Source organism: Erpetoichthys calabaricus, chromosome 2, assembly GCF_900747795.2.
Source record: "Erpetoichthys calabaricus chromosome 2, fErpCal1.3, whole genome shotgun sequence".
Lineage (NCBI taxonomy): Eukaryota > Metazoa > Chordata > Cladistia > Polypteriformes > Polypteridae > Erpetoichthys > Erpetoichthys calabaricus.
The window spans coordinates 75,905,536-75,931,902 of record NC_041395.2 but is presented as its reverse complement, the minus strand read 5'-3'; the positions used below and the strand labels follow the sequence as shown (position 1 = coordinate 75,931,902).

Here is a 26,367-nt window from a genome sequence, read left to right as displayed (position 1 = left end):
TTGTATAATTTCAAATAGTATTCTAAATTTTAAGAATTACAGCTCTTCCACAAACAAAGGCTCATCTCACATGGACACATGTAAATTTAGACCATGTACTTACATCACAGTATGTGTGTATGTTATATACCATAACTGAGGAATTCCAGTCTTACTGTGAAGACTGGCATACTTGACATCCATTTCCATAAATAAATAGATTTACGTGGGATGAATTAGGTCAAGGGTTTTTCTTATTAGATGTAATGGAGTGATACATTTCTTGCCTACAGATGTACAATTTCAATGTACTATTTTACAGCATAAAGAACTTATATTTGCATTGTGACCCAAGTATCAGGATAAAATTTTATCACAGGGTCCATGGCAATTCTCAACCAGTGTAGCAAGGACAAAGAAAAGCTTGCAAGTGCTTAGCCTTATATTTGGAGCTGAAAAGAAAGGAAGCACGCAATGTTCACTTCTAAGCTGTTCAACATTAAACATGCACACTGATGGACTATAAAGTACAAGTAAACCACTATGAAAAATGGAATACATTACAAAAAAAGTAAAACCCATGTTAAGAGTCAACAGATTTCCATGAAAGATGAGAACAAGCATGAAAGATAGTATAAATGTACAAGAAAAAGGGAAAGATTATATGAAATACACCACAAAAGCAAAAAAGAATGAACATCCATGCTTGTGTTCAATCCTGATAGCTTTCTTAAAAAGCTAATAAACACTAATATAAAGTTTGCAAAAGGGTGACAAAAGGCATTACAGAACTCAGGAAGATCTTACAAAAAATGTTAGTTTTTCCAATTATTTCAGTATACAATTTAAATTACCTATGTAGGGTAGGTTTGTCCAAAATGAGTCAACTTTGAGCACTACTGATTTTTCATGAAAGTAAACAATTACTCCCATGGGTAAACATTAATAGGAATTTTTATCAGTCCAAATAACAAATGCTAAGAGATGCTTGATTTCATATATGAAGAACTTAAGTAATAAAATGCACAAAGAACAGTAAAATCCAAAAATCTTCTTAGAGGGAGACAAACACACAGAGAGAGAGAGAGGTGGAAAGAGAAATACACATTTATAAAGGTTTGTGCCAGTCCTTTCTAGTGATTCTGATCTTGCTAAAGTATGTATGAATTAAGATTACAGCCTAGAAATGAGAAGTATGTATGTGTGTGTAAATCCCTTTTACCTCTCGATTCGTCTTTTTCTGAGATCTCCAGCAGTGTGTCACCCTGCATCAGGAATCGTCTGTTTCCCAAATTGCTTGATGGTCCCTTTAAACCAACTGAAAGGCAACAAAAACAACAATCCCATTTCTGGTATGTGCGCGTGTTGCCTTTGGATGTCGGCAAAAGAAGAAAACATTCCAGCTTTACTGTTCCTCCATGGAAAAAATAAATTTGCATCTAAAGTACTGTATCTGTGTTATGCTGAAATTCAAGGAAATAATGGGACGGTGCTACCAACTAGTGTTAGCTACTATGTTAAAAACATTAAACTTAAAAAAAAATTCTAAACAGCACACTGCATGATTTTACCTCATTAGGTTGCCCCTTCTAATTTAATAGTTTAAAAAATTGAATTATACTGGTTTCAATTTAACTCTTCTCAATAATATTACAGACACATTCTAATAACTTTCAAAAAATAAATAAGCTTTTGTAACAACGTCAAAGTTAACTTTAAGTTAATTATTTTGTGTGATGTTCACACAATGGAAAAGACACTTAAAGTTAATTATACCACAAAAGACAATGCCTGACCATACTTAGCTGCTACCCTCTGGTATGCAATGTAATATCGATGTGCTGATTTGTCTGACATAACATGTTTTGCACATTTTGTAAAAATAACATCTGCTACTTACTCATAACAGACCAATGTTTCTTAGGAGGAGCAGCTAAAAATACTTTGCTGGATGTTTTACACGGGACCATTTGGCATCTGTATGATTTCATGCCCCAAGGCATATCTGCTAGAATTTTCAACCATCAGGTTTTAATTGAAACTTCGATACAAGTCTGCAAGAACCAATAAACTGTTCTTATGCTGAGCTATTGGAATAATTTCCTACACGTTTTATCTAATCAGTAAACCATTTTTATTGTAAATTTAAGTAATGACTCTTGGGTGCAAATATTTTTAATTGTACAATATGGTAAAAGGGCACATTATTAAAATGATTACTTTTGCTCAGTAACATGAGGTTACCTCATCAAACATCAGCTTCAAAACACATTGCACAAAAAGGAAACATAAATGACAATTTTACTTGTTATATTATCTGGAGCCAGGCAAAGCAACAGATTCAGTTTTATTTTAAATTAAATACTTCTGCTAACTAAGATAGACCTTTTACCTGCAAAACTAAGAATACTGTGCTACTACTGCTGAACATGATAGAATCATTATAAAATTGGAAAAGAGATTCAGAGTTAACACACACCAAACACACACTAGAGCCAATTTAGTGTCACCAATTGTGCTAACCTGCATGTCTTTAAACAGTGGGAAGAAACTGGAGCACCCATAGGAAACCCACACAGACATGGGGAGAACATGCAAACTCTAAGCAGCGAGGACCCACGACACAAATCCTGCTCTCCTTACTGCAAAATAGCAACGCTGCAATTGGGCCACTGTGCCGCCCTGAGTTCAAATAAAAAATGAAAAAATTTTTTTTTCATAAATGCATACTTGTACTACTATTCAACCTGCAACTTTAGTACTCCACATTCTTTAGCCTTCATAATGTCTAATAAGCATTTTTGGTAGGTGTTGACAAGCTTCTTGCACCTCTATTTTGAAACCTTTGTCCATTTTCCACATGCAAAAGCCCACAGCTCATTGATGTTTGATGGCTTCCATGCTGTAACTTCTTTTCTTAAAATTCCACCAAAGATTTTCTATGGAATTTAAATCCAGGGACTGAGAAGGCTGCTCCAGGACATTCCAGGAACTATTTCTTAACTAAGCTTTGATTGTTTTGCTCTAGGGCCCAATGATCACCAAAGTTTAATTTTCCAATAGAAGGCATCATGTTCCTCTTTAAAATGGCCTGGTATTTCTGGGAAACCATGATGTGAGTTACAATATCAAGATTACCAGTTCATGTAATAGAAAAATAACCCCACATCATCAATGACCCACCTTCATGCTTGACTGTAGTAATAATAATTTTACAGTTATAATTCTGGCCTTTTTCACTCCAGACATTCCACTGACCCATGTGTGGAAACAGTTGCAATTTAGTTTCATCAGTCCACAGAACTGCATGCCAAAACTCTGCAGGCCTATCTAAATTCCTCCTGGCATAATCTAGACAACCTTTGAGGTCCATTGAGGTCAAGAGGTGAATGTGCCTTGGAGTCTGGCAATGAAATCCTTGTTTGTTCATAGCTGCAACTAAAACACCTGTCCTGGCCTTCATCAGGCCTCTTAAAACTATTTTCTTTCTCATGACCCAAACTTGCCCTTCATAGCGCCTTAGAGACCCATGATGCTCAACTGATCGTCCTCCTTGGAGAATTGCTGCCAGTTGTCAGAGTGGGGAGGTACGGGGTGGTGCTGGGATGAGGTACCTGTTTTGGAGAATCGCCACCGATTATCAGGGCTGAGGGTGAGGTTTCCAAACATGACTTGCAAACTTATGCAAGCCAAAAGATAGGATGACCCCTTTTGGGTCGTGATCCATAGTTTAAGGAACTGTGTTGAAGGTGTTTGGTAGCAACAAAGGAGTTCTTAGTTGTCTTGATTAAGTTGCTAAGGGCTCTTGAGAAAATTTTGGCCTTTTACCCTCAGCCAGGAAGGTTTGCAGCTGTGCAGTAAGTTTTAAACTTTGGTGTCTCTTATAACTATGATGTCTCTGAGTGAACATCACTATCTCAATATTTTTTATTTTTTTTTTTTTAAATCCAACGTCTGTCTGTCTGCTTTTCACAAGAGAACTACTTAATGGATTTAGATTGGACTTTTTTTCTATAATTTGCTTGAACATTCTGGTTGATTTTGCAAATTTTCTCATCGCGCTAAGAATCATAGTTCTCTTGCAGGAGCGATATATTTGCGCTAATCCGAGACAGAGGCTGTGGGCGGAGGGGAGGGGGAAGCGTTACGTCAGGAGTAGGGAGCCAGACAGTGCCCTCCTCACTGTCCCTTTTCACTACTACGCAGCCGGAGCCACGTGTGACAGCTAGTTTGTATAGAAGTTGAATCTACATAAAAAAATTCTTATTCAAATGAAAATGCTGACATTCAAGTTGTATAAGAAAAGTACTTTATTTAACCTTGAACTAATTTAGACAATTTACTCCAGACATGCTATGCTGTAATATTCTGTATTTTTATGTATTTTGCATATGTTTACAGATAAAAACTCAGTGATTGTGTAAATTATTAGTTTTAATTGTTAGTTTATATCATCATTTATAGAATGTACAAATTTTTCTAACATGCTGTTCTGCTTTTTGGTTAACAGGTGTACTAAAAACAGGTTTAAAAGCATTCGAGGCAGCAAACAAAAGCTGGTTTCTTTTCTTAATAAACATAATGGGAAACACCAGCCAAAGTTCTGATTTTCAATGTATTTTTGTAACAGCTTTAAAATTACCATTTTAAAGACCATTATCAATATCAGAAAGGATACTTATCTACCTCAACCAATATATTCCTTTTCCAGGCTGATAGCTTGACACATAATTCTTAAAACAAAGGCATAATGGGAAATACCTATTAAGGGTTGCTTGTGTTATATTTTTCCTGAATTTGTGATTGGGGAAAAAAATCCTGGACCTGGACCCTTGATACAGCACTCAACCAGCATCCCACTCAACTAATTTATTAAATCAGGCTATTCTGTACACTTGATCTAACTTTTACAAGCTTATTTGTTTTTTTAAAACTACAACCTATGCTTCTTGCGATTTGTTTTATAATTTTACTGCTAGTTATTTTTTGATTTGGTAGATGGATTTTTAAGTTGCTGAAATGAAAATGTTTGCCACATAAAAAATATGATGGGGAAATACTTAATGATCATCACAATACAAGACTGTGTACTTTCAGTTAACTCCAATTCTGAGACATGTGCCTCGAAACATAGATAGGCACTAACTTTAGGTCTTTTACACCCAAGGACCATAAAGGAACACATCAAAGTGGAGTGCTGGAAGAGGAGTTACGGTGATGATGACAAAAGTAACAAGTCCCATGTTTAAGTAATCATGAGTGATTTTGTATGGGTTTCAAATATGCATTACACGCATACGATAGTGTCCTGGTTCCACTTTCTCAGTGCAAAAGTTATAAGTGCTGCATGCTTTGCAGTCACACTGCAAACAAAAAAGCAAAAATTTTAAAAAAATTGAAGGACAAAGGCAAATTAGGTACTAACACACGTTTAATAATACTGAACATTTAAAACATGTTTAAATATATTTGAATATAGGTTAACATAACTTTGTATGCTTTAGTTTCTAATTTTTGCATAATTTGATAGTCGTAGAGCTGTTTTAGTTTGTAATCAGCAAAGAATTTTGCATTATGGTCAAAAATATTAGTATATATTTTATCAGCCCACATAATTTTTTGCCGCATGAGTTTGAGACTGTTATTGATTTTCTTTTCTCAGAGAGGACTTGTCTTTAATTAATCACCTAAACAGGTTGTACCCATATAGTACTCCATGCTTACTTCACATGTTCCAGCAAGCAGGTGATAATGACTCTTTTAAAATGTGCAATGTTATCATAATATTTATAATATGAAGTGTCTGTGAGTAATGTTGATTGTTAGAACATGTTTTTTGAATACTATTTTTATTGTGGTTCAAATAAATTAGCCCTTGTGTAAATTACACTGAACAATCAATCACATCATGCTGCTAACTGACTGCTTACCAGAGGTAAATATATAACAATTTCTGTAACCAATTATAATAAGCAACCTTAAATTATAAAATAAAAGTGATTAAGTAATATAAAAGGTATTTATCGGACACTAGTAGTTACATCACAGAGGTATGATGCCAGAACTTACAATACTACAGATTTCACACTGGCAAAGGGTAATCTTTATTTAATGTTGTATAATACCTATCAGTAGGGTATAAGGTTGTAGTCTTGAACACAAACTGTCATCTTATTTTAATTAAAATCAACAATATAAAATCCACTTTCACAAGCTGATAATGTGTCAAATCTTAATAGGCATTCTGTTCCCTAGTCAGAACAGCTTTAGGAACCCACTAAAACCAGTATTCTTTCTTTCCCCGTAATATTTTTACTTTTTTCTTCAGCACTGTTTCCCCTAAATAAATACTTTTCCTTTAAATTACAACAGCAGAGCTAAACACACTATATATATAAGAACTATTTATACAAGAAAAGCATTTAATCTTAATTTTTTCCTGTTTCTTACAGATTATGCAAGACTTTAACTAACTGGCAGTAGGAGACCCTAGCAAGACTATAGCATTTATACTGGACAGTTTCAACCAATGATATGCATGGTACTAATCCAAAATAAAATAGGCTCAAGGTGATTTTCTGAGTATCAGTTTATGAAAATGTTTCAAATTTAAATGGAAGTAATGATTCCAGACACACAAAAAATGATTTTATAGAACAGAATTAATTTAACATTTTTCATCAAAGCATCTCTGCATAAACACAATAAATGAAAATATGAAATAACATTTTCACAAGAAACAAGGTTAGTTACCTAGTTTGGAATTGGAGACAGGGATTGTCTGTGAGGGTTGAGAAACTGCTGATGAGTGGACAAGTTGTGTGGTTGTAGTAGGTGGCAGGGTAGATGTCACTTTGGTACCTGGTGGTCCAGTATTAGGTGGGGCTGTACTTCGAATTGTCAATGTAGCGGGTATTACAGTAGTAAATGTGCTTGTAGGAGGGCGTCCCGGGACTGGAGCGCCAGATCTAACTTGGGTCATCTGTGACAGAACTTGAGGAACTCCGACTGCTGGTTTAAAGAACTGTGTGCCAGGAGCTGTACAAACACAAGATTGAGAATTAAGGACACTAAAATCAATAAACGTATTCAATTATAATTTAAAATTAATGGTTGAAACATTATTGCTTAATATAATATGGAAGTCCTCTTCTCCCTAAATCATAACCTAATTTAACAAATTAACATTTAATATCAATCAATTAAAAAAATGCATTTCCAACAAAACCAATTAAAGTAATCAAGCATACATACTGGTGTGCACTTTACTCTCTAAATTCCCCATAACTGCAAAAAAAGTCCTTATTTAATTGCAAATTATGCAAGAGGTGCTGCTGAAAATTAGTCACCACAAAGGCATAACATCAAAGGCTCTATGTAATGGGCTTCCCCACCAATGGAGCTTGCATGAACATCTCTGGGTGCATTATTTGTGGGATGATCACTCTGACCTTTAAAAACCATGCCATTTTGCACACTTGGCTCCTCCCTGTAAGGGCAATATACTCTAACTGTAGGTTGGATTTATCTTTAAGGTCTGGGTAGCCCATAAGAATTGTAGATTTTTTTGGGTAAGATGCTGATCTGCAACACTCAGGTAATCAGCTTGATTAATGCATTCAAGATCAAATTGGTCCTAATGAAATGCACAGACGGAGTGCCATGCTTGCCTTGAACTTGTATCCACTGTGGTGGCTGTGGCTCTGGTAAGAGTATCACTCAAATTAATCTCGGGGCCTGGTTTATATACTACCTTGAGGTTGGAATCCTAGAGAGCAAACAGCATACTCCGAAGACATTTTGGTGCACTGAGAAGCAATTTGCTAAATACTGAAATAAGAGGTTTGTAATTCATTTCTGGTATGATCTGATTTCGGCCATATAGGTAGTGGAGGAAATGCTGGCATGCAAATACAATTCTCAGGCACCTGAACATCGTTACTGCCTGAGATAATGATCCCCTAATGTAGTATACTAAGGAGTAATGGTCATTGTAGGCATCACTTGTACATACTTAAGTGGATGTGATTTTATGTGGAATACTACAGAGTGGCTGGCACTTAGGTAACACTTACATGTACGCATGTGAAGAGAATGTGTATCTGAATCTAAAGGTGAAAAAGTACACCAATCACTAATGAATGTGGAGAGTCCCACTTATCCCTATAAATGTTAATGTTTTGGGCACATGCACCATCCAGATCTAAACACTAGCATGGAGAGTCGCTCACATACTGAAGAGTCTATAGCTGCAGGTGGAAGCTGCCGTCACTGTACTTTGTATATAAAAGCCAGATCGAATGTTATTTACCTATTTACCTTGATTTATTTACTTACTTCCCACACCATAAAGTCACAAGAAGACTGCAGAGCTTCCTGTGTTTGATCGACACGAGCATGCTCAAAAAATACACGTGTAATGCCACGAAAAGTGCACGCTGACACTTCAGTTGGTAAGAAATGGTACGTGAATGCAGTCAGACTTCTTTTTTGGGCACATACACTATCCAGATCTAAACACTAGCATGGAGAGTCGCCCACGTACTGAAAAGTCTATACCTGCAGGTGGAAGCTGCTGTCGCTGTACTTTGTATATAAAAGCCAGATCGAATGTTATTTACCTATTTACCTTGCTTTATTTACTTATCTTCCTACAGTGTAAGGTCACAAGTAGACAATAGAGCTTCCCGTGTACATATACAAAGTACAGTGATGTACCTTTACAAGTACCATACATTTAAATCGGCTGTTACAGACTCAAATCAAATGTATGTTTTTATTCTAAAATAGTAAGAATAAGAGCAGCTCACCTCTCAAAACTGAGTTGTCCAGGGTCGAACCTGTGAAGTTTTGATTACCAATCAACAGTTGTTACCATCGCACCACCAAAGTGGTCGTACCCAAGACATATAAATGTCGCACCCTAACGTGGGTTCTTTTTCTGCAGTTATATTCTTGAATAGAATCGCACTTGTCCTGTTATATTTGTACCTTTTGTGAAAGCGTTTACTTGATATATGGACTTCAGGCTTCACACATTATACACTTCATGTCTACATTTTGTCAATTAATACTAAAATATTAAACGTTTCTGTTTTAACGATGTGTTTACATAGATTGTTGTAGACATGGAACACATGTGAAATGCATGTGTTCCAAATAACGATACAGTATTTATTAAAGGTGTCAATTTTGCTTGACTTCTCACTCTATACAACTCTAAGCAACTGACACGCAGGTAAACGGACTTGAGCTGAGAAAACTGTGTGTCAGTGGGGGGATGTGATAGCAGGCTGCTTGCTGCTTATTGACACATTTACAAGACAAAAGACGTTGATGGAGAGGTGCAAAGGGATTTAAGTTGGGATGGATTTTTGAGTTTTTTCGAAGGCTTTGGTAATTCTAGTGCTAAACCCAACACGGCTCTTGCAACCAAGGAGGTGCCTAACCTGCAGATCAGCCCACCTTCAGTTCTGCTCCTAGGCTTACGCCCCTTGTAGCCCTCTCTGGTTCCACGCAGGGCACCTCATCGAGCCTCTGACTCCTGTTACCAGGCTTGCATCCTTGTGATCCATGGCACCACCCGGAGAACACCTCTATCAGCCTCACTCCCCTGCAGCCATGCTGCCTCTCTCCAGCAAGTCGCTATGACTAAGCAGTGCTTTGGCCTCTCCAGCTCATAGGTCACCCAGATAGAGCTGCTATCAGCCCCCAAACGCCATCCGCATGCTCCGAGGGACTTCCTCCTGGCCTTCTCCCTTCTCTCCCTTCCATCCACTCACTGGTCGGATCTCTTCCTCGCTTCTGCCATGAGGTCCGATTGAGGTCATTTATGTTAAGTAGAATGCCTAGAGGGGGCTGGGTGGTCTCGTGGCCTGGAACCCCTGCAGATTTGATTTTTTTCTCCAGCCATCTGGATTTTTTTTTTGTTTTTCTGTCCTCTCTGGCCATCGGACCTTGCTTTTTTTCCTATGTTAAATAGTGTACCCTTATTCTAATTTGTATTTATTTTGTCTTTTTTCTCTTTCTTCGTCATGTAAAAGCACTTTGAGCTGCATTATTTGTATGAAAATGTGCTATATAAATAAATTGTTGTTGTTGTTCTCTCTATCTGAATCTTTTAACCTCTGTCTTTTTCCTTTTGATTCTTCTTTTCCCCCTTCCTGCACTCGCGCTTCCCTTTTAAAGCGGGGATGTGGCTAAGCTGAGGCAATCAGCAGCTCCCGGCATCAATTAGGGTCACAGGTGATCCTGCACTTGTGCAGTAAGTGCAGGGTAGTCCGCTCCCACATTGCACATGGGAACCTCTCTTGCCACACTACCATGCCCCAACCTGAAGACGCGGGACTGGCAATTATTTATTTAAAATTATGGCAACCAGCTGCAGTTTACCATAATGGTATAGTAACAGAAATAAAAACTAGCTTTAACTGAATTCCCCAATAGAGTCAGACAATCAACCATGAATTTTGATCTGGCTTTCATAACATGTACTATATAATTCTAAGTAACTATGCTAAATAAGCTATATAAACAGATGCACATTTAACTTACCTGGCACCAAAGTGATTGGCCTCACTGTCTGACCTTGTTGGACATTTAGCACAATTCCAACTGGATTTACAGAATTCTGCATGGGCCGAACATTTCTAACAGGAAAACCCTAGAAAGCATTGAGGAAATACACTTACTTTAGCGAGACAAAATGTTACCATCCTCACACAAAGTATCAGCAGAAATCATATACTTAATATACATACAGTAAGTACATCCCATTAATTTCTTTTTCCATTAAAGTATGTGGAATATCAAAATTTGACCTTTATTTAAACAATATGTTGAAATTATGGTGATATAACAAACATTACTCCACATTTAAGTTTTGTAGTCTACCACATAATTTAATTAAAATTTAAAGCAAATTTAAAAAAAAAAAAAAGTGTGCCCCTAAATTTATCCCTATCTGAAATATCTAAAATAAGAATGAGTTGTGCAAGATCAGTTGAATAGAATTAATTCTATTCATGAATTAGAATATCATTAGAGAGGTTCTTGGAGCTACCAGTCTTATTTAAACCTCAAGACATTTATCTTGGTTTGCTCTTTGTTGTTCAGTGACCAAGAAACCAACTTCATCAAATTCATGTGAAGCCTGAAAAAGAGGATTGCTTTAAGAAAATTTATGTTGGGTAGAATGCCCAGTGAAAGCTGGGTAGTCTTTTGGTCTTTTTAACCCCTTAAGATTTTGTTTTTCCTCCAGCCTAACTAGAGTTTTTTTGTTTTAAATGTCATCCAGGCCATTGACATTGCTTTTTACTTGTTACCTTTTTATAATATATACTGCTAAAAAAATTAAAGGAACACTTTTTAATCAGAGTATAGCATGAAGTCAATGAAACTTCTGGGATATTGATCTGGTCAGTTAAGTAGCAGAGGGAGTTGTTAATCAGTTTCAGCTGCTTTGGTGTTAATGAAATTAACAACAGGGGCACTAGAGGGGCAACAATGAGACGACCCCCAAAACAGGAAGGGTTTAACAGGTGGAGGCCACTGACATTTTTTCCTCCTCATATTTTCTGACTGCTTTTTCACTAGTTTTGCATTTGGCTACGGTCAGTGTCACTACTGGTAGCATGAGGCGATACCTGGACCCTACAGAGGTTGCACAGGTAGTCCAACTTCTCTAGAATGGTACATCAATACGTGCCATTGCCAGTAGGTTTGCTGTGTCTCCCAGCACAGTCTCAAGGGCATAGAGGAGATTACAGGAGACAGGCAGTTATGCTAGGAGAACTCGATAGGGCCGTAGAAGGTCCTTAACCCATCAGCAGGACCGGTATCTGCTCCGTTGGGCAAGGAGGAACAAGGATGAACACTGCCAGAGCCCTACAAAATAACCTCCAGCAGGCCACGGGTGTGAATGTCTCTGACCAAACAATCAGAAACAGACTTCATGAGGGTGGCCCGAGGGCCAGACGTCCTCCATTGGGACAAGCGCTCACTGCCTGGCACCATGGATCTCGATTTGGCATTTGCCATAGAATACCAGAATTGGCAGGTCCACCACTGGCATCCTGTGCTTTTCACAGATGAGAGCAGGTTCACCCTGAGCACATGTGATAGACATGAAAGGGTCTGGAGAAGCCGTGGAGAAGGTCGTGCTGAACAATATTACAGGCAGTTGGTGGTGCGTCAGTGAAGGTCTGGGGATGCATATCCATTGAGGGACGCACAGACCTCTACAGGCTAGACAACGGCACCTAGACAGCCATTAGGTATCATTTGTCTGACCCTATGCTGGTGCAGTGGGTCCTGGGCTTCGCCTGGTGCATGACAATGCCCGGCCTCATGTGGCGAGAGTATGCAGGTAGTTCCTGGGGGATGAAGGAATTGATACCATTGACTGGCCCCAACGCTCGCCTGACCTAAATCCAATAGAACACCTATGGGACATTATGTTTCAGTCCATCCGACGCCACCAGGTTGCATCTCAGACTATCGAGAAGCTCAGTGATGCCCTGGTCCAAATCTTGGAGGAGATCCCCCAAGTACACCATCTGTCGTCTCATTAGGAACATGCCCCAACGTTCTCAGGCATGCATACAAACATGTGGGGGCCATACAAACCGCTGATCACAATTTTGAGTTGCTGCAATGAAATTTCAGCAAAATGGACTTGCCTGCTGCATCATTTTTTAATTTTGATTTTTGGGGTGTCTTTGAATTCAGCCCTCTGTAGGTTGACCATTTTCATTTCTATGAAATGATGTGACATCCTTTTGTTCCTAACACATTACCCAGTCCATATCAGTACAGATATTCAGCATGATTTCCCCCCCCCAACCCCCCCCCCCCCCCCACTGAGATCTGATGTGTTTTCTAAGTGTTCCTTTAATTTTTTTGAGCAGTTTATTTTATTGCCTATTCTGAATAGTTTTTTTGGTCATCTTGTAAAGCACTTGGAGCTATAGTGTCTGTACAAAAATGTGCTATATAAATAAATGTTGTTGTTGTTGTGTGTATTATCACCAATCAAAGATCAAAGAACTATCTGAGGCCTTCAGAAGAACAGCTGTGGATGACTGTGGGAGTGAGTGTGGGAAAAGATTTAAAAATATATCCAAATAATATGTGGCAATAAACTATTCCATTATCCAGATGGTTATCAAGTATAGTAGATTTCAAATAACTGCCAACTTGTCAAGGACAGGCTGCTTCAGCAATTTCAGCCCAATAGCAGAATACAAGATGCTGAAATAAGTCTCTAACAGCCCCAGAATTTCATCACAGGACTTAATGTACAGGTAGCTCTTGCCACTGTTGATGTTGAAGTGCATGTATTTACCATTAGAAACAGGATACACAAATTAGATCTGCATGGGATGGGAGTCAAGAGGAATCCTTTTCCTGCCCTTTAAGAACTGTCTGGCCATGAACACATAGCAAAGACCTAGATTTCTGGAACAAAGTGCTTTGGACATATGAGGCAAAGACAGATTGTTTGGCCACAGTACCAGAAGACATGCTTGGTCAAAACCAAAGACTGCATTTTGACCAGAAGAACCTGATACCAACTGTAAAGCATGGTGATGGAAATGTTATGGTTTGGGGATGCTTTGCTGAATCAAAGCCTGGGCAGCTCACCATCACAGACCCCACTATGAATTCTTTATTATACCAATGGGGGTTCAGGATAATATGAAGCCATCTGTCAGAAGACTGAACCTCAACCAAAAGTGGATCTTACAATATGACAACAACCCTAAACATACCCGTGAATACAGCAAGAAATGACTGAGATTAAAGAAATGGAGTCATATCATGGTGCTGTGGAGGGATTTGAAATGGGCTTGATGCAAGACCCTACCATAAACATCACACAGATGAAAATGATAATATATACTCCAAATTCACATTATTATCATTTCAATTCAAAATAATACAGTTTCCTGTAAAATTACGTTTCACAATGACCATTAACAAAAGTCAAAGGAAAAGCAGAAATTAATCTTTGGCCAAAATGTTTCATTATGAGCACTTGCTTTAGCATGTAAGCAGCTGAGCTGAGCTGATAACATTAGCCTCTAGATAAAATAAATGCAAAAAACTGTATACAGAAGAGTACTTAAGTTAATTACATAGTACTTCTGATATATCCAATTAACCAACAGCACTAGAATTGAGGCCCTACTGTCTTAGAAAATTTTCTGGGCTAAACCTGGGCAACACATCTAGTATACATATAAAAAACCAATAATCAAAAAACCTCACAAAAATTATGAACATCACAAATCTAGGGGATTAATACAGTGTACCAAATACCAAAAATGTAGAACATCTACAACAAATAAAAATCTATGATTAACCAAATGCTTGTTTCAAAAGGTAAGTCTTAAGCTTACTTTTAAAAATGAGTTACAGTGCTCTTGAAGTACAGGGCCAGAAGAAGGGAGTTCCAGAGTCTTGGAGCTACCACATCAAAAGCCTGATCATGACTCTGTAATCAAGTCCTGGGAATAATTAGTATACCCTGATCACAGGACCTAACAGATTGACTTGGAGAGGATTTAAGTTCATCCACATATTCAGGAGTTTGGTCATGCATGGCATATTATGTAAGAACAATAATTTTAATTGTTCTTTTTCTTCTTGCTAAAAGCCTTGCACAAACATTTTTTGGATGGACTGAAGGCAGCAAGACAATGAATTGTGCCTAATAGGTAGAAGTTTATTTATTATTTATTACAGTAAAACTTTGATTAACTGTCAGTCTCTGTTAACCATCAGGGCCAAACAAAAAAAAAAACACAAAGTATGCTGTGAGCTCTGCACATTGGAACAACTCTCCCTTCTGTTAGCGCATAGTCTTCTTCCCCAGGACCACATGTCAGGCCGCATTCTGAAATCACAGTGTCAGTTACGTACCTTCAGTTTTAATGATGTTTCCTAGCTTTTCTCTTATTATAAATAATCTACTACACACTGTTATGGCTGATAAATGTAAGCGTGTGGTGTTGGAATTGTCACAAAGAACTGAAATTATTAAACATTGACGAAATGGCAAAAGTGCTTCAAGTATTACTTCAATTTATGGAGTAGGAAGAACAATTGTGAGAACAATTGTGAACAACATAAAGCATGACGCCGACAAAATTGAAAAAATGTTGAAAATGGAAACTCCCCAAACAGTAACGTTAATGTTCTCCTGTACTGTAATTATCTTTTTAAATTGTGTTATGTTTTGTTAATATATCATGACATGCAGGCAGCTTGTGATACGCTGTTGGGGAGTAAAAAGTGCTTAATGAATGCTGTAAGTAATGGGACTGGGGTGAAGGGCTTCTGTTCTATAAGGGGTGGACACGCCTGTTAGGAGATGAGTGACAGAAGAAGTTAGGAGAAAAAGGAAGGTGTGAAGAAGGAAGTGTTGAGTAAAGAGTCAGGAGACAATAAGCAGGAGTGTTTGTGGTATAGAAAAAAAAGGAAAGCGAGTGGCAGGAGATAAACTGATTGGTAGGGAAAGCTTTCTTTTATTGTTTTGGAGGTGTGTTCCGTAACCCAGATAACAGAGTATAAGTCAGGGCACTGTTTTTTACGGAACGAAGACTCCAAGTAAAACGTGGAAAACTCCAGTACCTCTGAGTAGTGTTTCCTTATTATGCTGGTTGATACAGTATTATATGAATTAATTAATTTTGTTACTACTATATTTTGTTTTGTAAATAAATATGACCATTCGCTAATCTACAGTATATCATTTTTAAAGTAGTTGTTCTGTTATCTATCTTTTCTCTTATCTGTCCTGGCCACAGTCCCAATACCTGATGGATAATCAAGGTTTTACAGTATTATAATTTAGGTACATAATTTATTTTAGTTTTTTTCCACAAAAGGAATGTAAAGACACAAAGCTTAGTTAGTACATTATTACCTGAGTAGTGATGAATATGGGCTGATTTGTTGTCCCACCAGTTCCCTGGTTTGCATTCTGCATCATTTGGACGGGTTGCAGCATCTGAGACATGGCCATTGTACCTAGTCCTGTTGGACTCTGAGTGAGGATAAGTTGTTGTCCTGTAGGTGGCACAGGTGGAGGTACAGCAGAAGGTACTGTTGGAGGGGGCACAACAGACTGGGGTACTGCTGGAGGAGCAACTGCTGAAGGGGCAACTGATGGAGGGGCAACAATTGGAGGTGGTATCACAGGTGGGGCAGAAGCTGTAATAAAGTCAAATCAGTTTAGTGATTACAGAAAAATGGCTAACTGAAATCTAAAGAGTAAAGAGAAACCAACAATTTGTTGACAAACTTAAATAAAATATATTCAACATTATAGAACATTTAATAAATACATTTTTTCATGCTAGCAAAACTAAATGCAATTGCAGTACAGGATACTACACTACAATGTACATGTATCCTTTCTAAAGGTAACCAATTTTTTGCAAAAAGTTGACTATACAACTATTTTTGCTTAAACTGAACAACAGAAGAAATCTTCCTACCACGGCCTTGAACCTTGAGAAAAAAGCAGCAATTTGGGAGCAGCCATTCATTTTCCTTTCTATCCTGACACATGCCCTAGGCCTAGCAGAGAAAAAAAAATACCTCCACAACAAGATGCTGCCACACAGGTGCTTAACTGTACGAACGGTGCTCTTTCTTCAATTGTAAGATGTACTGTATTATGCATTCAAGCAAAAACGTTCTGGTCTCATTTGAGCACAGCCATTTTTTCTCAAATCTTTAAGCTGTTTTTTTTTTTTTTTTTTTTGCAACATTCTGAGACTTAATGTGTCTGTCCCATTTTTGCCATGTTTTTTTCTTGATATCCTCCTATAAAGACCAGACTTATGGAGAATGTGTGTTGTAGTTTTCACAGGCACACAAAGGCCAGCAGTCCCTTCAAGTTTCCAATTGTTTGTTGGTAGTTTCTCTGATCAGTCTTTCTCTTGCTCAGAAATCCAGTTTACAGAGACAGCCTAATCTATCTGAGTGATGCCATATGACATCCATCTCTTAATGAGGGAATTAAATATGCTCCACAGAATACTTAAAGACCTTTAATGTACTTTTTTTTTCATTTCTCCTAACTTGACATTACACAGCTTCCAGAGTCTCTTTGAAGATCTTTTGTAGGCACCTTTCTGTCTGTAGTGTATTCTTTGCTTTGATATGCACTTCCAAACAATGGAATCCTCTAGAAACAGCAGCTTTTATTCTGAACTAATCTGAATCACTGCAAATGACCATATACAGTCATATGAAAAAGTTTGGGAACCCCTCTCAGCCTGCATAATAATTTACTTTCAACAAAAAAGATAACAGTGGTAAGTCTTTCATTTCCTAGGAACATCTGAGTACTGGGGTGTTTTCTGAAGAAAGATTTTTAGTGAAGCAGTATTTAGTTGTATGAAATTAAATCAAATGTGAGAAACTGGCTGTGCAAAAATTTGGGTCCCCTTGTAATTTTGCTGATTTGAATGCATGTAACTACTCAATACTGATTACTTGCAACACCAAATTGGTTGGATTAGCTCGTTAAGCTTTGAACGTCATAGGCAGGCGTGTCCAATCATGAGAAAAGGTATTTAAGGTGGTGAATTACAAGTTATGCTTCCCTTTGACTCTCCTTTGAAAAGTGACAGCATAGGATCCTCAAAGCAACTCTCAAAAGATATGAAAACAAAGATTGTTCAGTATCATGATTTAGGGGAAAGCTACATAAAGCTATCTCAGAGGTTTAAACTGTCAGTTTCAACTGTAAGGAATGTAATCATGTAAATGGAAGGCCACAGGCACAGTTGCTGTTAAACCAAGGTCTGACAGGCCAAGAGAAATACAGGAACGGCATATACACAGGATTGGGAGAATGGTTACAGACAACCCACAGATCACCTCCAAAGACCTGCAAGAACATCTTGCTGCAGATGGTGAATCTGTACATCGTTCTACAATTCAGCGCAATTTACACAAAGAACAACTGTATGGTAGGGTGATGAGAAAGAAGCCCTTTCTGCACTCACACCACAAACAGAGTCGCTTGTTATATGCAAAGCCAGACAAGCCAGATTAATTTTGGAACAAAGTGTTTTGGACTGATGAGACAAAAATTGAGTTATTTGGTCATAACAAAAAGCACTTTGCATGGCGGAAGAAGAACACCACATTCCAAAAAAAAAAAAAAAACACCTGCTACCTACTGTCAAATTTGGTGGAGGTTCCATCATGCTGTGGGGCTGTGTGGCTAGTTCAGGGACTGGGGCCCTTGTTAAAGTCGAGGGTCAGATGAATTCAACCCAATATCAACAAATTCTTCAGGATAATGTTCAAGCGTCAGTCACAAAGTTGAAGTTACGCAGGGGTTGCATATTCCAACAAGACAATGACCCAAAACACAGTTTGAAATCTACAAAGGCATTCATGCAGAGGGAGAAGTACAATGTTCTGGAATGGCCGTCACAGTCCCTGACTTGAATGTCATCGAAAATCTATGGGATGATTTGAGGCAGGCTGTCCATCCTCGGCAGCCATCAAATTTAACTGAACTGGAGAGATTTTGTATGGAAGAATGGTCAAAAATACCTCCATCCAGAATCCAGACACTCATCAAAGGCTATAGGAGGCATCTAAAGGCTGTTATATTTGCAAAAGGAGGCTCAACTAAGTATTGATGTAATATCTCTGTTGGGGTGCGCAAATTTATGCACCTGTCTAATTTTGTTATGATGCATATATTGCATATTTTTTGTTAATCCAATAAACTTAATGTCACTGCTGAAATACTACTGTTTCCATAAGGCATGTCATATATTAAAAGGAAGTTGTTACTTTGAAAGCTCAGCCAATGATAAACAAAAATCCAAAGAATTAAGAGGGGTTCCCAAACTTTTTCATATGACTGTATGTTAGGCAATTAGTATGATATGTGGTGATTTGTATGGTGACTAGTTATACCTATGCAAGTTTACAGATGCAGTTGTAAGGGTAGTGTTCACTTATTGTACTAAAGGAAGCAACTTCTGAAAAGGTGTTGACATTTTCATCATCTAAGCAATCTGCCAAAACGATTTAAAAAGGGAAAAAAAAAAAAGTTACTGTAGATACTCACGTATTAGTCGATCTCGCAGATAGGTCAAGTGCATTGTTTAAGCTGAAAATTACGAAATTTGTTATGACCCGTGTATAAGTCGAGGGTAAAACTTGACAGCTATCAGAGATAGAGGGCGACAATCAGCTGTTAATGGAGAGAAAACTCACTGTCACGTCACAGGCATTCCCTCTGTGCTTGGAGAAATGCTAGACTCGTTGACTCGGCAACTAATCCTTGCGTGTGCGTGAGTTGCGAAATGTAAACAAAGGCAAGATGGCATCGATATGTCACAAGAGAGCGAAGTGAGTGCAGAAAACACTCAGCAGACGATGTTTTACACATTATCGCTGAGTCGGACTCTGATTTTTCAGAATCGGATTTTATTAACAGTGATCAGGAATCGAGCAAGAGAGTGAGAAGCCGGCATCAGCTGATCGGACACCAGCCGATGCCGCGCCAGCTGATCAGCTGCCAGCTGAATGCATTCGCGCAGCCAATGCACCTACGGCAAGGTTTGCGTGGGAAGAATACCCAGACATTGATCCATGGGAGCCGAACTGGCTACCGGACTTCACAAGACAGCATTGCTTGCTATTGGACACGACAGATCACCCACTGCTGGACTACTTCAGGCTGCTCTCTCCTGATGCTGCTTTTCAGCTACTGTCAGACGAGACAAACAGGTAGGCAGAGAAATTTTTTGAATTGCGGGCTGCGATTGCATCGCATTGATGGCGTGCGTTGCCTTGGTTCTTTTGATTCCAAATCTGGTTGCACGTGGCAGCTAATGGTATGTTTGTTATCCAAAACCTGCAAAAGATAATGCTCAAATTCAAGTATTTCACAGTTTAAAGAATTATTTAATGAAATTAGGAAAAAACTAGCTAATTAGCAATAGTATTGCTGGCTTATAATTATTTCAAAGACCATGGGAAACGGCAGATGACCGGTGACTTAACACCGTGAAGCGTTGAGTGTACAGTGTCATAACCCAAATTCTATGGACAATTGTGTTGCCCCGCGGAAAAGTCGACCCTGTTTTTCTGAATGAATTTTAAGGCATAAATTTTTCGACTTATACGCGAGTATCTACAGTAGGTTATATTGTAAAAACTGCTGAATATAAGAGATTTATTCTTAGACTACATAACACACTAGTGAGACCACATCTTTAACTTTGTCCTTCAATAAATGAAATGATCATTTAAAATCTGTGTATTATATTCACTTTTGGTTGCCTCTTGTATTATACTAAACTGTGGAGGGATCAGAAACAAATTATATGAATAAGCAAAAACAGAGGAAATCAGGAAAAGGACGCAATATAAATAAAATTTATTATTATTATTAAATGCTTTTTCAAGGTACTGCAGATAAACAAAACGGCTAAAAACATATTTATGTTATTAGTTTTTTTAAGCAACAGCCTTGATCAAATAAATTTTTGCCCACCCCTTTCTAACTCCAAGTGAAGAGTAAGAAAGAGGAATCGAATTTTTTTTGGAATATTTATTGATGATCAACTTTATAAACAGAACGTGTAGTTTACACAATTTTACAAACATACACCTCTTAACCCCTTTAATGGGAAGCGCCGCTCCAAAGACAACGCTGAACCAGGGACAGCATCAATAGACGCGCTTAATAAAAAGATTTTTCGCTCCTTGGGGAATATGACTATGGACACAATTCCTTCGGATCTGTGCTGTCTAGCGTGATTTTTTTTTTTTTTTTTTTTTTTAATTCGGTGGTCATAGTGGCAGAGGTGCAGACAACCTTTACTTGGGTGGAAGTTTTATGGTAGTTTCAAGACCAACGAACCCCCTAACGGTACCTTTTCTTTCATTTGCCCTCAGTCACATTTCTAAGGGAAAAGGATTTATTTAGTTTTGGCATTTATTTTTAGTGGACGAACATCTTTCTTTCAGCAGTATACCTTTGCAGTTTTTATTGTGCGCAGAGTTACAAGCATGTTTTGAACATTTGAAATTTCTTTGATTACCACTCTTATTTTGCAAGTGGTAACTCAGTTACTAGCTTTACCTGTGTCTTGGTACTTTTCTTGGTACTAAGTTTCTTTTATGAGATTTGTTCCTTCTGTGTAGCAATTAGACGTGTGTTACCCATTACAGTGGACCCTTGACTTATGAAACTCAATTCGTTCGCGAGGGCTGGTTGTAACTCAAGTTGGTTGTAAGTCAAGACTATTTTTCCCCATAAGAAATGATGGAAATGCCTTTAATGTGTTCCGAACCTCCCACAGCAACACTTACTTAACATTTTTTAATAAAAAAAGGGTTGTATAATGTGCATAATTGACCAAAAACACCAATAATTTTTCTAATGTACTAACCAAAAAGTTATAAAAAGTGCCTAGCCTACCAGAAACAATTTCATACTGTACTCACCATTTAAGTTGACATCTTTGGTTTGCAGGAAGGAAGGAGGAGGAGAATGAAATGGAAGGTGGTTATTGTTTGGAAGAAGTTTCCTTATACAAATCTTTTCTTTGTAAAATTGTCGAGGTGGTGGATTTTGACATGCTGTACATATTAGCGAGATCAGTCACATGAACGCCACTCTCATATTGCCACATAATTTCATTCTTCGTTTCGATTGTAATTGCTTTCTTTACCTTCGCTTCCTTCCTTAGCAATTATCGAAATATATATATTATATAAATCACTGCACTGATCGAAATTACGTCCACAAACACATGTATCTGGGCTCCGACTGATGCTTACAAATGCTCTCGGCTGTTTGTTTACAATCGCACAAGCGGATACACGTGACCGCATTCGGGTCGTAACGCAAGATGTTGGTCGTAATTCAAAACAAAAATTTTGGTCGTAAAGCAAGTTGTTCTCATGTCATACCAGTCGTATATCAAGGGTTGACTGTATTTGATAATGAAGCATATTGTGATGCCGGACCAGTTTCTCCAAAGGTGTATAAAATCAAGCCTTTCTTTGACGACTGCATTCAAAAATTTTCTGGAAGTTACAGTACATTCCAGAGGGAGATCTTTCGATTGGGCGGCACGGTGGCGCAGTGGTAGCGCTGCTGCCTCGCAGTTAGGAGACCCAGGTTCGCTTCCCGGGTCATCCCTGCGTGGAGTTTGCATGTTCTCCCCGTGTCTCCATGGGTTTCCATGGGTTTCCTCCGGGCGCTCCGGTTTCCTCCCACAGTCCAAAGACATGCAGGTTAGGTGGATTGGTGATTCTAAATTGGCCCTAGTGTGTGCTTGGTGTGTGGGTGTGTTTGTGTGTGTCCTGCGGTGAGTTGGCACCCTGCCTGGGATTGGTTCCTGCCTTGTGCCCTGTGTTGGCTGGGATTGGCTCCAGCAGACCCCCGTGACCCTGTGTTCGGATTCAGCGGGTTGGAAAATGGATGGATGGATCTTTCGATTGATGGAAAGGCTGTCTAGGGTGAAAGGCATATAGTCCGAAAAAAAGATAATGTTTTGGGATGGAATCCTATAAGCTTTGTGAGGCAAAAACTGGATGTGTGTGGAATATGATAATGTACACGGGAAAATATACAGAACTTGTAAACAATGTAGGAGGGGTTGATGTGCATAATTTTATAAAACTGTCGCGGATTTTGCAAACACTTGCGGAGAAGCTACTGAATCAGGGTTATCTAATACAACTAGACAATTACTATAGCGGTCCCGAGCTGTATGAATTTTTGAATTCGATGGAAACTGACGCAGTAGGAATGGTAAGATTAAACAAAGTACCTGCCAAAATCTGTGATGACAAAAAAATTGAAACCGGGAGAAGTTGCCGCTGCATTCAGAAATAAGTTGATGGCTTTGAAGTGGAAGGATAATAGATGTTTGCATGCTGAGCAGACATCTCAAAAGAGATGTGTCGTGCGTTTGTCACACAAGCAGAGGAGGGAAACAATATACTTCTGCAGAAACTGCAATGTTCCACTCTGTGCTGCTCCATGCTTCTGCGCATACCACATGCAACTGGAGTACTAAGTGAAAAATGGAAAGGTTGAACATAGTATAAATCTACAAAAAAACTAGCATTAAATTAGCTTATTATTGCAAACAAAAATTGTTTAATTCTGTTTGTAGTTTCAAATTTTTTTTCTTACAATAATTTAACACACACAGCAATTAGATAATATTCTAGCAAAATTCAACCACTTCTATTGACCGATTAAAAAACCCCCACGAGGGGCCTCATGTATAAACGGTGCCTCTCACAAAAACACTGCATACGCCTGTTTTCACGCTCACATCACATGTATAAAAACTAAACTTGGCGTAAAGCCACGCACATTTTCACTCCAGCTCAATCCCATGTGTACACAAGTTCTCCACTCGGTTTTTCAAACTGGCGGCACCCAGCGTCAAAGCAGTGCTACTGTTCCTGTGTGGTTTCTCTTTATTTTTTAGATTCACACCCGACGCAGCTTTATCAAATACACCGAAATTAACCGCATATTGTTTATTAGTTTAAGGCATCCGATTGTAATCAACCCGTAACCATATAATGGTGCACAGAATGGCCAACTATTCCAAATACTTTTGGTATACAGCATTTAGCACACTCTGCCTCAGCCATGCGCACAGTCTATTTGAACTCCTCCTGTACAGCAAACGCGTCATAGCCTTTCCTGCAGGGACCTCGCGCGTCAGTAACAGTTTCCTCCCAAGAGCTCTAAACGCACTCAATCAGTCCATCAAGTGTTCCTATTAGAACTGCTTGTACTTATAAGTACAAGCACCTCACTGTAAACTTGCGCTACAGTTATAATATTGCACAACCTGAGCCACTTTATAAAGCGCGTATTTACATATGATGACGACTGGCTTTTAAGTCAATTAAGATTTCCAAGCAATATCTTCATGGAGCTCTTCATATCATTTTTAAGATGAAATGCAGTAAAGTATGATTATTACATTATACAGATAAATTTTAAACTTCATTTTAATAATGTATATTGTTAATAATTAAATGTGAGGACACGGTGGATAGCGGTATGCTTGCTGGGACTGGCGCAACCCTGGATGGATACATGGATGGAATAATTAAACATGTACTACGAAGATATTTCAATGTTCCATAAAAGTTTTGAAGAATCTGTGTTCTCAGCTTACAGATGGCTTGGCATCTATTACAGAGCTGATCGTGTGGCGATAGGTTACTTGGAGAAAGAAATGGAAAGACAGGAATAGGAAGTCAGTACATTTGAGAGAGACAGCACTGCTGCAATAAATTATTTCATTGAAGGTCGCACACAGTGGAGCAAGCATCTTGCGGAAGGCAGGAACAATCTCCGGACAGGGCGCCAGCTCAACGCTAATGCTGTGCCACAATGTCACCATGTTTAATACATGATATCATTTTTATAATGATAGGAATTAAAGCAAGTACAGTAGACCCCTGCGAAGTCGCGATTCAGAGTTAGCGGCCTCAGTCATTTGCGGATTTTTCCTTAGAACCTAACTAATAATTGTTAGCGGAAACCGCAAATATCCTCCGCAATTTTTATGGCAATACTGTACTGTAGAGAGAACCGCAGCTTGCAATGGTGAAAGTTGCCAATAGAATTTGAAACTGCAACTCCCAGCAGTCCCTGCAGTGGATCTGATTGGTCTTCTACTGAGGATGCTGGGGCTGTTGAGGTCAAAGGGTGTCAGCGCTGCTTTTAAAAAGGGGGCTGGTGACCAAAAGCAAAAAAAAAAGTTTTTGTAATTTGTGTTTCAAGTTCCTGTCTGTCTGCCTTCTGTTGGGTTACCTGTACTTATTCATTTTGTCCTGGATCGTTTCATGCGTTTGGATTGTCTGCCTGTGTACATGAGGACTGTAAGTGGATTCATGGCCATCCTGCAACGAAAGGAGCGCTCCTGAACCCGTCCACTCGTCTTCACCATTTCAAGAACTACCGGTAGGACTATCTTTACATTCCCATTAACGTGTGGATCTCTGGACTATCCATTTTCATCATTACATTTCATCCGTTGCCGTTTTTCATGAACTTTTTCATGAACTTTTTCATGATTTACTGTGTGTGTTTTGTTTGTGATTTGTTGTATTTAATGTGTAATCGCCGTAAGGGGAACAGGGGTGGTATCGTTGTTTTCTCATTTCATTTGTTTTCATTACGTTCATTATTTGCTGTTGGATTACCGGTTTGCTTTGCTTTTGTCTCCGTTTGTGAGTGCACGCTGGTCGATTGGGTCCATCCCTGGAATTTCCACCATAAAAATAAATAAATTACCATCGACAGTGTGAATCTTGCGGCACCGGACCGCTACAGCGTTGTTCATTTCTCCTTGGTGATGATTGACTGTGATATATCTCCAGCTGAGTGTTCTTGTGTTTTCCATCCATCCATCCATTGTCTCCCGCTTATCCGAGGTCGGGTCGCGGGGGCAGCAGCTTGACCAGAGATGCCCAGACTTCCCTCTCCCCGGCCACTTCTTCTAGCTCTTCCGGGAGAATCCCAAGGCGTTCCCAGGCCAGTCGAGAGACATAGTCCCTCCAGCGTGTCCTGGGTCTTCCCCGGGGCCTCCTCCCGGTTGGACGTGCCTGGAACACCTCACCAGGGAGGCGTCCAGGAGGCATCCTGATCAGATGCCCGAGCCACCTCATCTGACTCCTCTCGATGCGGAGGAGCAGCGGCTCTACTCTGAGCCCCTCCCGGATGACTGAGCTTCTCACCCTATCTTTAAGGGAAAGCCCAGACACCCTGCGGAGGAAACTCATTTCAGCCGCTTGTATTCGCGATCTCGTTCTTTCGGTCACTACCCATAGCTCATGACCATAGGTGAGGGTAGGAACATAGATCGACTGGTAAATTGAGAGCTTCGCCTTGTGGCTCAGCTCCTTTTTCACCACGACAGACCGATGCAACGCCCGCATTACTGCGGATGCCGCACCGATCCGCCTATCGATCTCACGCTCCATTCTTCCCTCACTCGTGAACAAGACCCCGAGATACTTGAACTCCTCCACTTGGGGCAGGATCTCGCTACCAACCCTGAGAGGGCACTCCACCCTTTTCCGGTTGAGGACCATGGTCTCGGATTTGGAGGTGCTGATTCTCATCCCAGCCGCTTCACACTCGGCTGCGAGCCGATCCAGAGAGAGCTGAAGATCACGGCCTGATGAAGCAAACAGGACAACATCATCTGCAAAAAGCAGTGACCCAATCCTGAGCCCACCAAACTGGACCCCCTCAACACCCTGGCTGCGCCTAGAAATTCTGTCCATAAAAGTTATGAACAGAATCGGTGACAAAGGGCAGCCCTGGCGGAGTCCAACTCTCAC

The 26,367-nt window shown here is 39.2% G+C and overlaps 1 protein-coding gene across 6 annotated transcripts in view; it reads right to left on the bottom strand.

Moving 5' to 3' along the window:
* The window catches only part of pogzb (pogo transposable element derived with ZNF domain b), a 161,265-nt gene that overhangs the window by 79,305 nt on the left and 55,593 nt on the right, over window positions 1–26,367 (bottom strand). For 3 of the 6 annotated variants that reach the window (XM_028793933.2, XM_028793935.2, XM_028793939.2), the window contains exons 4-7: window positions 15,911–16,197; window positions 10,534–10,642; window positions 6,733–7,017; window positions 1,202–1,297 (exon numbers count right to left, since the gene is read on the bottom strand). In XM_028793933.2, the coding sequence (XP_028649766.2) occupies window positions 1,202–1,297; window positions 6,733–7,017; window positions 10,534–10,642; window positions 15,911–16,197 (777 nt within the window). The remainder of the gene's footprint in view (window positions 1–1,201; window positions 1,298–6,732; window positions 7,018–10,533; window positions 10,643–15,910; window positions 16,198–26,367) is intronic. The other 3 variants (XM_028793936.2, XM_028793938.2, XM_028793940.2) reach the window with 1 other exon arrangement.